Below are 15,518 nucleotides of genomic sequence, written 5' to 3'. Positions count from 1 at the left end.
AAATCACCGACAGGTCTTAGGAGGTCTAACAGCAGTATGATGTCACTAACAAATCACTGACGAGTCATAGGCTATAAGGACGAAACAGCTGTATGATGTCGCTAACATTACCGACGAGTCTTAGAAGGACGCAACAGCTGTATGATGTCCCTAACATTTCCGACGAGTCCAAGAAGGACAGACCAGGTGTATGATGTCCCTATCATTTCCGACGAGTCCTAGAAGGACGAAACAGCTGTATGATGTCCCTAACATTACCGACGAGTCCTAGAAGGACAAAACAGCTGTATGATATAGCAATGCGACTCTATTTTGTATATTATTTTGTATCTTTTTATATAATCCTTTGGGAAAAGAAGCCTTCAGTATGATGTTTGTGATAGATTATAAAACTGCACCATACAACTTATCCGACCATCTTGGACTCTTTGTTGAAGATCACAAATGTTGAAATACCAATGCCAACGAACAGTTTATTTATATATTTCATTTATTTATTTATTTATTTTTATCTGTTTTATGTATTTAATTTTGTTATATACAGGAACGATATTATTGATACATATGTGTATATATATTTCATTAGAAAAATACACATTCACTTACAATATACATCCTTGACATCGTTACCATTGTTAGTCGGCTTATGTCAATATCAGTCTCTGTGGCCAGTAAAACAATGTCCATATCAGCGATAATCCATGACACGTCAAGCAGGTTTGACCAATCAGAACGTCACTTATTGTAAACTATAAGACAATAAAAGTGATTAACGTATGCAGCAGGAGAAAGAATATTCAGAAATACAGTTAGTATAGCTGATATCACAAGATTGATAGAAATAATATAACAGATAAGTCTCTTAATCAAATAAGTTATCCAGAAACAGAGATACCGTCTGCGCTGATGATCAACGCCGTGGTTTAGCTTGGACAAAGCGAGTTTTTCCTTGAGTTATCAGATCAATTCCAAAAGCCTTTGAAAAGATACTTTTTACTTCTGCGCACACCCTACAGAATCGTTGTTTGTTACGGAGTTGAGCTTTAGGGAATTCGTCTGCAGGGAATAAACGAAGACAGCCGATACATTTAGTTGAAGCTTCCGGAAATTCGAATGAATCACCAGCTTCTGGTATAATATCCAGTGGTAGAAATGGATTGAACACACATAACCCTTGTGTTATATCAGGCAAGCAACGGAAGGTGTCGACATAGCGGTCTGAGGCGATGACGAGACGAGAATGATCTTTTCCATCCTGCTGTAGGTTAATATACAGTGTGAACAATGCGGATGCATCAACACAGCAGTATTTCTTCAGATTCTCCGAGAGTGGTCTTGTCTTCCAAACATGACTGTCGCCCAGCACTTGTCTTTGGCATCTCAACCTAACCTCAATGATGACCTCATCTTTGACATACATTTCAATGCACTGACGAAACCCTTTCAATAGTTGCACCTCGCCAGTCCTTGAGCTTCTTCTGGACTTTTCTTCACTTTTCGGAACTTCTCTTTTGCTGAACATGAATTCCAGAAGTTGAAGATCCAGAACGCCCGTGAGCTGGACTTTCTGCTGATGAAAGAGGTTATCCGCATCACGTCGGCAATTAAACATGAGTTTTTCCTTTGTCTTGTCCTCAAGGATAGCCCCAAGACCGTCGTCAAAAACACACTGTCCTAATGTGAGAACATCGAAGATAAAACTTTTGGTTTGTGTAGCAACAGTGATCAGAGTTAGTTCCCCTGACCTTCGCGATCCTAATTTGAATCCCTTGCAGTGAACAGCTAATAGCGAGTGACGATTTATTTCCGCCAATGCTTCAGGTACATCTGTCGTGTTGTCCACAAACATGTAGTTTAGTTCTGGTGTCTTGCAAGCCATTGTGAACCTGAAAATAAACAGAAGGGGTTTTCGCCTGATCACTAAATAAGGTTATGTACAGATTCAACAACAATGGAAGCATCTAGAATCAATAGTTAACAACAACGACAAAACAATAACAACAGCCAGAAACAACAACAACGACGACGACAGACAGAAGTCAGAAACGATAGAAACAACGATAGTAAAAAAAAACTATTACAGCCAGAAACTACAATGTATAGCAACAACAACAACAGTTCCGCATGCAACAACAGCAGAAAAAACAAGAGCAGCAATTATAATGACAGCAGACATAATCGACAGCAACAACAGCAACAACAACAATGACAGCAGCCAGAGACGATAGCAACATCAACAATAGCAGGACCCAACAACAATAATAGCAATAACAGCCTTTATAAACAATAGCAACAATAACAATAACAATAGCAGTAGCCAGAAACAATAGTAACGACAGGAGAATACTGACGTGCAAATATTTTAAAATAAATATCGATTAAACGTCGGCGAAAGACCCGTTGTTCACTAAAAATATGCATTTTCTATCTAGTTGGCGATTAGAACGAATATTCATACCCTACCTATATTTGCTCTCCGGCAGGCGACGACGACCATCTTTCAGAAATTGTCCGTCCGTCGTCCAGAGCTACGTTATCGCTAGAACGAATATTCATACCCTACCTATATTTGCTCTCCGGCAGGCGACGACGACCATCTGTCAGAAATTGTCCGTCCGTCGTCTAGAGATACGTTATCGCAGCTACGTTATCGCAGCTACATCTGTAGTTGGCGATAATAAACATGGTCACGTTGTCAAAATGAGATCGTAGTAGTGACAACCGAACCACTAGGCATCAACGGATTTTGTCCTAGTTGGTATAAATGTGATGAGACACAAGCAGCATTTTTTGTGTGTGAACATGATATATTTAACAATTTCTGAACTGTCAACAAAGGCAATACATGTGGTGGTTCATTTTCCCCTGGTTGTTAACATGTCCTGATTTAGGCTGATATCTTTTTCGAAGATATTTCATATATGTCACACTTTTGACAAATGCGTGCACGTGAATTTAAGCATAAACATTCCACATTATGTTCCAGACCTAATTTCATCAAAATCAATGGAACCATAACTTACACTGTTATGTCACTGATGACCGTAATCTCTTCCAGAGTGCATTGCGGTTGCAATAACACCGAAGGCAACCGCAATGCACTCTGGGAGAGATTATGTGGACGGAGACATAGAGGATAGACTATCCCATGTAGAGAAATCAACACGTCACGTGTGTGTAAAAACCAGATAAGCTACTTGTAAAATAAGATATCTTTACCTTGTCTTCATCTGCTCTAATTTAGGGTCCAGGCTAGTTGTAAACTACCCCTACACACCATATAGTATAAATGATAACATGCTGTATATTTTAGATACTTTCCTGCTTATTTTATCATGGCTTTACACTAAAAAATACTTCAGAAGTAGGGTGTGTTTATTTTTAACTTTTACAACAGGTATTCAAGACGTCCTGCTAATAAAAAGCAGAACAAAATCATGAACAAAGCTACGTTAACAAAAGCCATGGTCTTCCGTTGCTTATTAAGAGTTATAGCAAAGCGTGCATAGCAAAATTATGTACCAACAGGTTATCATCTTGGAATATATCGTCGATACCCCAGGGGTCATTAAATTTTTTTTTTTTTTTTATAATTATGTATTGTTGGCCTTTAATGAGTTACATAGTTACAAAACAATAAGAACAAGTTTACATGTACTTACAATTGTTTTTGACTCTCTCTCTCTGATGAAAAAGTAAAACAAAATATCTCCACTTGGCTGGTCAGCTTGATGAAGAACGGGGAAAATGAACACTAACCTAAGAAAGTCTACACGGGCTGTTCTATATACTTACACGTTTATTTTTTCCGGCTAAATATAATGTCTTTTTGGTGACGTGAACGTTATCACCTGAGGGTCTATAAATTACACTTATGTAGTTCTTGGAATACTAGTACACAGTTCCGTTTACAATTGGTGTTCTACTTTCGTTTTCGGTTAAAGAAGGGTTCACCCGGTCTTTAAAGTCGACATGTTAAAGGTGTATTGTGTTGGTTATCTTGGAAGAGTAAACCCAGATCACACAATATACAAGAGGCCCAGAGGGCCTGTATCGCTCACCTGGTTTCATGAGATATGAAACAAGAATGATGCTTCAGTATATTTGTCGCTGGTATTGCTATGTCAATATATATCATAAGCATTTTATATGGGTACATGTACATTGGTTTTATTTTAATGCTAAAAATGCCAAAAAGTGCATTAATCCATGAAATGAAATGGACTTTTGGCGCGACCCCATAGGGATGCTACCACACAAATGTGAGTGATATCCATATTACTTAGTTTCAGAGAAGATCTTGTTAAGACTAATTGACCCCTTTTGACCCTGCCCTCTACCCCCTGGGAGTCAGCTCCTTCCTTTAAACAATTTTGAATCCCTACCCCTATAGGATGCTACCAGTCAAACCATTGCTAAGTTTCAGAGAATAATTTGTTTAAATCAATGTAGCCAAATAGACCCCTCTTGGCCCCACCCCTCAGCCCCCTGGCGACCTGGGTCAACCCCAACATTTGTACAATTTTGAATCCCCACCCAATAACCATGCTACCATACAAATGTGAGTAATATCCATTGCTTAGTTTCAGAGAAGAAGTTGTTTAAACAAATTGACCAATTTTGGCCCCGCCTCTCAGGCCCCTTGGGGGTCAGCCCAACATTTGTACAATTTTGAATCCCCACCCCATAGGGATGCTACCAGGCAAATATGAGTAATATCCATTGCTTAGTTTCAGAGCAGAAGTCGTTTATATCAATATAGCCAAATTGACCAAATTTGGCCCCGCCCCTCAGGCCCCTGGGGGGCCAGCCCCATCATTTGTACAATTTTGAATCCCCACCCCATAGGGATGCTACCAGGCAAATATGAGTAATATCCATTGCTTAGTTTCAGAGAAGAAGTTGTTTAAACAAATTGACCAATTTTGGCCCCGCCTCTCAGGCCCCTTGGGGGTCAGCCCAACATTTGTACAATTTTGAATCCCCACCCCATAGGGATGCTACCAGGCAAATATGAGTAATATCCATTGCTTAGTTTCAGAGCAGAAGTCGTTTATATCAATATAGCCAAATTGACCAAATTTGGCCCCGCCCCTCAGGCCCCTGGGGGGCCAGCCCCATCATTTGTACAATTTTGAATCCTCACCCCATAGTGATGCTACCAGGCAAATATGAGCGATATCCATTGCTCGGATTCAGAAAAAAAAGTCGTTTATATCAATATTATGGCAATTTAAATGTTGAAAATCAGAGATATTATTGCCCTATCAATGAAAGATGATACAAGGCTGAGTTTGCTAAAATAATTTAAAAGAATGCAAATTAGACAATTGTATTAAAGTACTTTTAAAGTATTTACACTAAATCTGAAAACAAGCACTAATTAAATGAATATGACACAAGATTTAACATAATGTTAAAGTTTGCTCAGTCAAACTTTTTACAGAAAATATGATTCAAAAGTATTCAACGATACAATTGTTTTACAATTCAAGATTCAGTAAGTACATATGTATGCCGAGATGTTGATAATCCAAATAGTTTAATACTAAAGCAAAATATGATGCTTTTCCAAAGTGTGCTTCAGTTTTATACACTATTTCTTAAACAGATTGGCAATCATAAACAGCTTATGATTTTCTGATCACCTAACAGGTGAGTTGATTTACCTGTGTTCTGAATTACCTGTGTTCTAACACTGAGAATATTTCTGTAACAGACTTTAACTCCCTATCAACACATCTTAACCCCAATTTAAACACCCCACCATAAACAAAGTTGGTGTTCGGAGAAAACCACACACACCTTAACCCCAATTTAAACACCCCACCATAAACAAAGTTGGTGTTCGGAGAAGACCACACACCTTAACCCACATTTAAACACTCCACCCTACCCAAAGTTGGTGTTCGGGGAAGACCACACACACCTTAACCCCTATTTTAACACCCCACCCTACCCAAAGTTGGTGTTCGGGGAAGACCCCACCTGAGTCAGTCTGTGAATGTACAGGTAGCTAGATCACCGGAAGAAAATGCGTTTGCACCTATACAGCCTTTCACTTTCAAACAGTATATATCACTGAAATTAATTATTCATAAATTTGTTCCAAACAGAATTTCTATAATTGTGTGTTGGGGTTTATAGTTTTTCTTTCAATCAAACGAATATCGTCAGAAATATTTGTGTACATATAGAGTAAAAGTTGACCCCTTAGGTCAAGTCAATTTCATTGAAGTTGAGGTTAGTTTTACAATTAGACGCTATACCAGTGCAGTCAGTGTGATAAATTTCATAGCTGTCAGGACACCTAGCTTTGTGACCACAGTAGATGTCAGATAACTTGATACATGTAGTTGATGAATTTTGGATTTAGATTAGGGCAACTTTATTTCATGCCTATTTTCATTTTATAATTGCTCAAGGATTCCTTTGTATTGTAAATGGTATATCAAGTAAACTGAATTTGATACCTTATACCAAACACATGTTATGATGCAACAGGAAACACTGACCTCCATCTCACTGGTCAAACAGATATAATCTGGGGAGTGTTTGGAGGGAAATATTCTCAGTAGGTCTCTCAGTCACTTGTAAGGTGTGGCAAGATAAACATGGCCAAGGAAAGAAAATACTGTTTAGTTGTGAACCAGGAGCAGAGACACTATCTTTAGTTTGTTTGCACATTATGACTGGGATTAAGAGGAAAGGGTTTATAATGAAAATTTTACTGCCAGTGATGAATTTGAAAACAGATGTAAAGCCACAATGACAGAGCCTGAAAATATGTCAAAGGAATATGAAGAAACCGGCGATTCATCTCAACTAGAGTACTAGTAATATGAAGAATTTATTATTACAAAAGATCCTCTGTCAATTGAGTGACGTACTCATTGTTTTAGTCAACCATGTCATGATGTGTCACAGACAAAACTTTCAGACAGATGTGGTGGGAAACTGAAAACCAAACACAACATGCACGGAATCATCATTGCAGGAACAAAATGTACAAAAGGCTTTGGGTTACAAGTCTGGAAAGATGCTAAATACTTAGAAAAGAAAAAAACAAGCACTAGAGAGGAAAAGTCAAACACAGAAACTTGTGTGGCATAAACGTGATATTATGCCTAACTGTGTTGTACAATTAGTAAGGAGCTGGTATCCTAATCCAGATGGTGTTCCATACATGGGTCATTTGTGGGACTAAATCTGATCACTAGCCGAGAGAACCTGTGTGATACTTATTCTAGAATGTAAATCTTGATGGAGTAGATTAACTCTGGTGATGATTGCTTTATACATATTTGTTTAGGAAAAGTGTGAGATAATTGGATTAATGTACATTCCTATAATATATATGTGCCTCAGGGATCTAGTTTCTGGGCATTGCCGCCAAAATGTTGATAAGGTAGGAGATTTTGTTTACTCAGCATGCGTAGCTAGGGTCATAGCAACGCTGTGTATGTAAACTTCCGGTATCAACTTCCGGGGAGGCAAATTCAAATTTCAAATTTGATTGACAGCCTCCAACATTGGCAAATAAACATTTTACATCAGGATTAAAACTAAATTAGATTTTTAAAAAGAAAACTATTACCATAATCAGATTCCTTACAAGAAAATCTACATCCCCAACAAAATTAGTAACATCAGCTTTATTGAAAAACATGAATTTATAGAAATCCTTCTCTGAAGTGAAGGCAGCCAAAGTTTTGCATATTCCTCCATTTTCCTGAGTTGTCTCCCTTTTATACCCCATCCCCGGCCTTTAAGGTAGATTTTAAAAATGTTTTTTTAATGATTTTTTCAGGGCTCAAAGTGGATATTTTATCAGGTGGCCTATTTGCCTACCAAGTCATGAAATCTAGGCGCCTATTTGACAAGTTAGTCGCCTGGCGTAGTTGTCTTAAATATATAAAACAAAAACAAAACAAAACAAAAAGAAATTTTTAATTCGAATCCTTTAGGTAAGTATAACATCTCTGTAACTTTTTCTATTGTAAAAGTCATTTAAGCAAAAAACAAAAAACATGGTTAATAGTTCATAGTGATCAACATCTTTGTAAGCATCTTCGTTGCTTCTGTTGTCGCTTCTTCGTAGTATGCACTTGGTTACAGGTTGCGCAGAGGTGACGTATATATATTTACATATCTACATTAGTAACACGATCGAGTTATCCTGATTGGAACAGTACCTCCTCCAAACGTCTGTTGACATTATGACTTTCCAGATATTTGTCAGATTTCAACACCATTTTTTCTGCAATCATTTCCTTATCATTGGCAGAGTGTTTTATAAGTAAATATTTACATTTGTCTGGCATCGTCACTATATAGTCTGCTTAAGAGCTCTGGTATTGATGTACGTTTTAATGCCATCCATCACGCGCTACACTTATCAGAGTATTAATACAACACAAATAGGAACTACAATATCCAGGACAATTAAGTTTAATGACTTAATATTTTGTCTTCATCATTTGTTATAAAAAATATGCAGTTTGCGCATTACGTTGATAATAAAATGATTAACAAAATTGAAGTTTTAAAAAAAAACATTTCCATGTACTATTTTGTTTTCCAAAAAGCACGCAGCCATGTTCCGGCTGTTCCAACGACTAACAAAAAAATCTACTGACCGGTTTGTTTGCTTGCAAAGCTCTGGCATTCTCACATTATGATTTGTTTGCTTGCAGAGCTCTGGCATTCAATTAGATCATAAATACCATACAGAAACTGTTCAATGCTTAAAACGTTCCCGAACTTCTCCAGGACCCGGATGCAAGTACATGCTTAAATGGTGTGTAAGGAGGCTTTGTTCTCATATACATTACATGAGTAGTTAAATGTCCAGCAACTCAGAAAGAATATTCGAAACCGACCATGCATTCGTCTCTGTATTTGTTGTGTTTGCCTTAATTTTGTTTAAAAGCATGTTAGAAGTGATAGTTAAAATGGTGTTCAAATTGCGTTTCTTTAACTTAACATTTTAAATACTGCACTTAGATCTTACGAGATTTGTCACGCGAGTGTACCTATATGTGTGGGTATTTAATTCCAACAATGTTCAACAATTTCACAGTTTATTAATAGAATAATAGGACGGCGATATAAAGTACATATAGTATGCAAACGGAGAAATGATGATTCCGTGGTACATTGTTAGTAGATGATATTATAAAATTAATGAAAACTTATAACAAGTGAGTCAACATTTATATAAGTTGTCCCGAAACAGCAATACAGTCATTCTCGCTACAAATGTTGTATTGATTTTGCTGCTGATCAACAGAAACGGATAGCTTGAAAGGCAAGGTTCGTAAATTTGCTGATGTTTGACACTTTCTTATCACATCTCATTTACTTTGATACTTTCGTTAAAGCATAACTTTTTGCTTTTATGCACACCCTACAGAATCGTTGTTTGTTACGAAGTTGAGCTTTAGGGAATTCGTCTGCAGGGAATAAACGAAGACAGCCTATACATTTCGTTGAAGCTTCCGGAAATTCGAACGAATCATCAGCTTCAGGTATAATGTCCAGTGGTAGAAATGGGTGGAACTCAAATACCCCATGTGTCCTTTCAGGCAAGCAACGGAAGGTGTCAGCATAGCGGTCTGAGGCGATAACGAGACGAGAATGATCTCTTCCGCCACCTTTTAGTTTGTTATACAGTGTGAACAATGCGGATGTATCAACGCAGCAGTAACTCTTTAGCTTCTCCGAGAGTGGTCTTGTCTTCCAAACATGACTGTCGCCCAGCACTTGTCTTTGGCATCTCAACTTAGCCTCAATCATGGCCACATCTTTGACATACATTTCAATACACCGAAGAATTCCTTTCAGTGGTTGCACCTCGTCAGTCCTTGAGCTTCTTCTGGACTCATCTTCACTTTCGGGAAGTCGTCTTTTTCTATACATGACTTCCAGAAGTTGAAGATCCAGAACGCCCGTGAGCTGGACTTTCCGCTGATGAAAGAGGTTATCCGCATCACGTCGGCAATCAAACATGAGCTTTTCCTTTGTCTTGTCCTCAAGGATAGCCCCAAGACCGTCGTCAAAAACACGCTGTCCTAATTTGAGAACATCGAATATAAACACTTTGGTTTGTGTTGCAACAATGATCACGGTTAAATCTCCTGACCTTCCTCCTCCTAATTTGAATCCCTTGCAATCGACTGCCAATAAAGGATGACGACGTATTTCTGTCAATGCTTCAGGTACATCTGCCTTTTTGTCCACAAGCATGTAGTCTTGATCAAGAATGATAGTAGCCATTGTAAACCTGGAAATAAAAAGAAAGGATTAAGGTTATATATCAAGGTTAAGAACAGGTTCAATAACAATCATATCACCAAGGGACAACAACAACAACAACAAAAGCAATGGCTGCAGCCGGAGACAAAAGTGACATAAACAATGACAGCAGTCAGAATCAATATCAGCAACAACATTAACAACAATCAGAAACAACAGAAACAACTAACACAACGACAGCAGCCAGAAACAATAGCGACATCAACAATGACAGCAGTCAGAAACAACAGCAGCAACAACAACATTAACAACAACCAGAGTCAATATCAGCAACAACATTAACAACAACCAGAAACAATAGAAACAACTAGCACAATGACAGCAGTCAGAAACAATAGCGACATCAACATGTCAGCAGTCAGAAACAATAGCAGCGACATCAGAAACAACAGCAGCAACAACAACATTAACAACAACCAGAAACAATAGAAACAACTAGCACAATGACAGCAGCCAGAAATAATAGCAACAACAGCATTAACAGCCGGACACAATAGCAACAACAGCATTAACATTAAACAGAGACAATAGCAACAACATCATCAAGAGCAGTAATAAAAGATAGCAACAACATCAATGGCAACAGGTATATAAACAATTAAAACAACAACAGCAGCCATAAACAATAGAAACAACAACAATAATGACACCAGCCAGAAACAATAACAACAACAGCAGCAGTTAGAAAACAATGATACAACAACAAACAGCAGCAGCTAGAAACGAATGCAAAAACAACAGCAATGACAGCATCCGGAAACGATAGCAGCAGTAACAACAACCAACGTCAGAAACGATAGCAGCGGCACCAACAACCACCGTCAGAAACAATATCAACAGCAGTCAGCAACAATACAAGAACTGCAGCAGTTAATAATAATAGCTACAACAACGACAGCAGTCAATATCAATAGAAAAAACAACTGTCAGAAACGATAACAGTTCAACAAACCACAGCAGATAGAAATGAATGCAACAACAACGACAGCAGCCTGAAACTATAGCAACAACAACAACAGCAGTTAGAATCGATAACAACAACAACAGTCAGAAACGATAACAACAGCAACAATAATGACTGTAGGCAGAAACGATAGAAACAACAACGAAAGTAGCCAGAAACGAAAGCAACAACAACAACAGCAGTCAACAACAATAGCAACAATAATGACAGCGGCAAGAAAATATATAAGCAACAACAATACCAATAGTCAGAAACGATAACAACAGCAGCAATAATGACTGTAGCCAGAAACGAAAGCAGCAACAACAATATCAACAACAACAAGGACAGCATCAAGAAACAATAGCAACAACAAGAGAAGGCAGAAAAGATAGCAATAACAATGACGACAGCCAGAGCCCTGAGCTGCTCCAATCCAGGTTCATGGCCAGTTGCCAAATATGAATGCATTTGTGATATTTTAAATAATTTTCTACTTATTTCTCATGCCTTTACACTAAACGAATACATCAGATGTATAATGTACCTATTTTCATATTTCGCAACAAAGGAAAAAAATCCTGTCAAAAAAAAATCATAAAAATGTGATACGTAAACAAACCGTTCGTAGCAAAACTATGCGCCGACAGGACAAATCTAATTGCGTTGTAATATATTGTTCGTCATAATTTGTTACAAAATCACAAATAATGAGAAATGAGATGAGAAATAATTTACTTACTGTTTTTGGACTCTGTGATGAAAAAAGTCTAGCAAAATATCTCCACCGGACTGGTCACTTTGATGAAGCACGAAAAATAAACACCATACTACTAATGCTCTTATATATGTGTTAGGCTAAATATAACGTCTATCTGGAAATCCTATCTCGTGATTTTGTTGCACACGGCGTGAACATGGTGAACAGCGTCACCTGTAGGTATATATATCACATAATTTCGGGGAATACACAGACCCGTTTTAGATTGCAGTTCTACTTTCAATTTCAGTTTAGGGTTTACATGTTAAATATATTTTTACTATAAATTTGGATATTTGGAGTTGATCTCTGACGGTCGACTTATTTGAAATTAAATTTTATTTTCAGTACGTGTATTTCACAACTGAATTTATTCACAGTAGTACAAAAACAAATATATGACACAGGATAGTTAGACATCTTCAAACTTTCATATCTGCAGTTCTGTATAACCGTAAGCTTAACAAACGCGGACTTTTTGCCCTGGTCCTATAATATAAGACTTCGAAGGTTCATATCGTGATTTTTTACGTTTATTATCGAACGCCAATTAACAAAAATGTAAATATCCGATAATAAACGTTAAAAATAATCAAGATATGAACCTTCGAAGTCTAATATAATAGGAATGTATCTGCCAAAACATTTTTCTTCATTTCGCCAAAAAAAATCGACTTAGTTCTCGAGTTCACTGTCTGAGTTTGTTTTAAACTGTCTCGTTTCCCAAGAACATTTTACAAGGAATCTCAACTTTCTTGACGTCACCGACGGTTTTTGTGTTTACCTCTGGTGCTATAAATCCACCAATATCCCCGGGAGACTCCTTCTCGACAAGGTGTTACATTGATGATGAATACTTTGTGACTGGTAGGAACAATGTAACATTTTCCGACACCGTAGGAGATATAGTCATAGCGGCAATATGTACATCAAGTCACAACCTGGACACGACATCGAGGCGATTCCTGATGTAACGTAAGGAGGATGTTCCTGAAAAATTTCATACGAAAGGCAAAGTAAATACTGCAGAGGCCTGGTGCGATTCGACGACGAGAAGCAGAGAAACATATCGTTTATCTTACACGGTTCAATGATCATGGTGACCGACGTCTTTGAAAGCATCTTGGTTGCTTCTGTTGAGACTTTTCACACTTCTTACTTGATTACAGATTTACATAATTTATCCTATGGAAATAACTTGATTGGATGTTTGACTCAAGGAGTCATATTGCACAATCCGGAAGTACCAACATAACCGTACACCCTCAAAACCCTATACTTTGGATGGATGGATGGATTGAGAAATAGATATGTTGCACCGAGTATTTATCTGCGAAATTATATATCACTAACTCGATTAAGTTATATAACCTTTGATGAATCAATGATATCAATTAATCGAATTAATGATATCAACAATTCCAATTAATGATATCAATAATCCGAATTATTGATATCGTTATTTCGAATTATTGATATCAATAAATGCATTAATGATATAAATAATCAGATATAATAAAGTATTGTTTGATATCATTAGATGTTTATTGATATCATTAATTCCTTTATTGATATCAATAATTCGAATTAATGATATCATATTTTGTAGATAAATACTAAAAAGGCACCCGACCGACCGACAGACAGACAGACAGACAGACAGACAGACACATAGACAGGAAGGCACACTGACAGACATACAGACACACAGACAGACTGTATTATTTCCATTTAGTGAAACCACTTAAACGACTTAGTGATAAAACTTAAACAAAAAATTCAAACAATTAAATAATTTCACTTCAAATAGGTGGTAACACTTAATTGATTAGTGATATCACTTAGTAGTTTTAGTGATATCACTAAATGGAAATAATGTCATCTTTCTTGTAACAAGCATTTTTATTGGCTCAATAATCAATGTTACCATCAAATAACGTACAAATGACGTCGCCGTTTGTAATGTCGCTTTTCATTGGATGATACAGCGGCGTAATGATTTCTAAAAGAAAAGATCTAGAGTTCATCAACAAAAGTAGATTTCCACAGAGATTATATACAGTCAATTAGATTATAAACTTGTAAGCTTGGGTATATCTCTGTTCTATGGAGCTATAACAAACAGAAAAACGTGCTCTCGTCATGCGCTGTTTACTTAAGAGTACACTCCGTTTTTATGTTGTATCTCCATAACATAAACTGAATATTCATAAATCAAATAAAAAAAATGGCGTCCCATTATCATATTCTCGTTACCACCAATTCTGTTAATTCTGTAGCACTTTCGCTTTCGAAATGGTGAGTTACTGAGAACAGCTAGGGCAGATTTCCTGAAGCAAGCTATGAGGTTATGACGTAGAGTTCGTCGAAATGTTTGTTCCTGGTGGATGTCTACTTTCACTTTATAAACCTGATGGTTTATGATTACATAGAAGTGTATGTTATGTAGTGACTCCAGTAACTTTTTGTATCGCTTGTTTTTATTTAACACTATCTGAAGGCTGAACTAAAATTCAATAGACACATACGTCATTCACAGTTTACTCGAGTGTCTCAAAACCAGCGACAAAGCATTCCAATTACATGTCTACAGTTCGTTATGATAAGGTATGCCGTGGGAAAAAAACGAAATATAATAGTATGACAAGTTAGCATTTATTCATGGGGTAATATTGATCCAGTAATCAACCAAATTATATAAGCTATCTTATGGCGTGTGGAATATTCATAGAATTTATATTTTTGTTCTAAAAAATAAATATTTGTTCTTAAAAAATAAATATTTGTTCAATAACACAAATATTTGTTTCAAAAAAATAAATATACATTCAAAAATTAAAATGATATGTTAAAAAAAATCAATATGTGGTCATTAAATATAATTATTTGTTCATAACGTGCAATATTTGTTCAAAACTAAGATATACAATGTAAAAATTAAAATATTTATTCAATATTTGAAATATATATTCAATATTCAATATATTGATTCAATGTGCAAAAAATATATATATGGTAAAAAAAACATATGGTTATAGGTGGGAGTAACAATAAAACAAAAACAAATACGCAACCATGTTGTTCTGCATTCGAGAACAATATACCCCACGCGAAAGATATTTTACATGTCTTTTAAAGTTGATTCGGCATCTTCTGTAGCTTATATATTACATTGTCAATCAGATATCTTTTATGTATAGTTTATGACATACAGTTTATATTATATACTTGATAAGATATCTTGCATAATAAATTAGATATCTGATACAATTTGATTAAGTACTGGGTCAAAATTGCTACATAATAATGGGAAGAAAATAACATTTTATACTGACATTTTTAGAAATAGAGCTTTTTCATTATCTTATTGCTATGTATCTCTACCCAGAGTTGTGGTCTCTTATAATGATCTGGGTAGATTTGAATTCTTGTGTGGCATAGCATACGCAGTCAACAAGAAACTGAATAAAACGAGAAACAGACATTTTTAGCAAAAAG

General features: G+C 36.5%; 2 protein-coding genes across 2 annotated transcripts; both read right to left on the bottom strand.

Annotated features, from left to right (window-relative positions):
• Window positions 1-477: 477 nt before the first annotated feature.
• On the bottom strand, window positions 478-3,158 carry LOC117342436 (piRNA biogenesis protein EXD1-like). Its single transcript, XM_033904595.1, has 2 exons — window positions 3,024-3,158; window positions 478-1,886 (listed from the first exon to the last, which is right to left on the bottom strand). The coding sequence occupies exon 2, from the start codon at window positions 1,877-1,879 to the stop codon at window positions 911-913; it is 969 nt and encodes a 322-aa protein (XP_033760486.1). The 5' UTR covers window positions 1,880-1,886; window positions 3,024-3,158; the 3' UTR covers window positions 478-910.
• Window positions 3,159-9,069: 5,911 nt separating this feature from the next.
• LOC117342435 (piRNA biogenesis protein EXD1-like) lies at window positions 9,070-12,153 on the bottom strand. The gene is made up of 2 exons (XM_033904594.1): window positions 12,003-12,153; window positions 9,070-10,285 (listed from the first exon to the last, which is right to left on the bottom strand). The coding sequence occupies exon 2, from the start codon at window positions 10,276-10,278 to the stop codon at window positions 9,361-9,363; it is 918 nt and encodes a 305-aa protein (XP_033760485.1). The 5' UTR covers window positions 10,279-10,285; window positions 12,003-12,153; the 3' UTR covers window positions 9,070-9,360.
• Window positions 12,154-15,518: the final 3,365 nt, after the last annotated feature.

Source organism: Pecten maximus, chromosome 14 (assembly GCF_902652985.1).
Source record: "Pecten maximus chromosome 14, xPecMax1.1, whole genome shotgun sequence".
NCBI lineage: Eukaryota > Metazoa > Mollusca > Bivalvia > Pectinida > Pectinidae > Pecten > Pecten maximus.
Note: the sequence above shows the minus strand (reverse complement) of the source record. Positions and strands in the feature narration are given on the sequence as shown.

What these genes read in the sequence shown, in the direction of transcription:
- LOC117342436 (XM_033904595.1), bottom strand. Translation starts at nt 1,879, where the DNA reads ATGGCTTGCAAGACACCAGAACTAAACTACATGTTTGTGGACAACACG.
- LOC117342435 (XM_033904594.1), bottom strand. Translation starts at nt 10,278, where the DNA reads ATGGCTACTATCATTCTTGATCAAGACTACATGCTTGTGGACAAAAAG.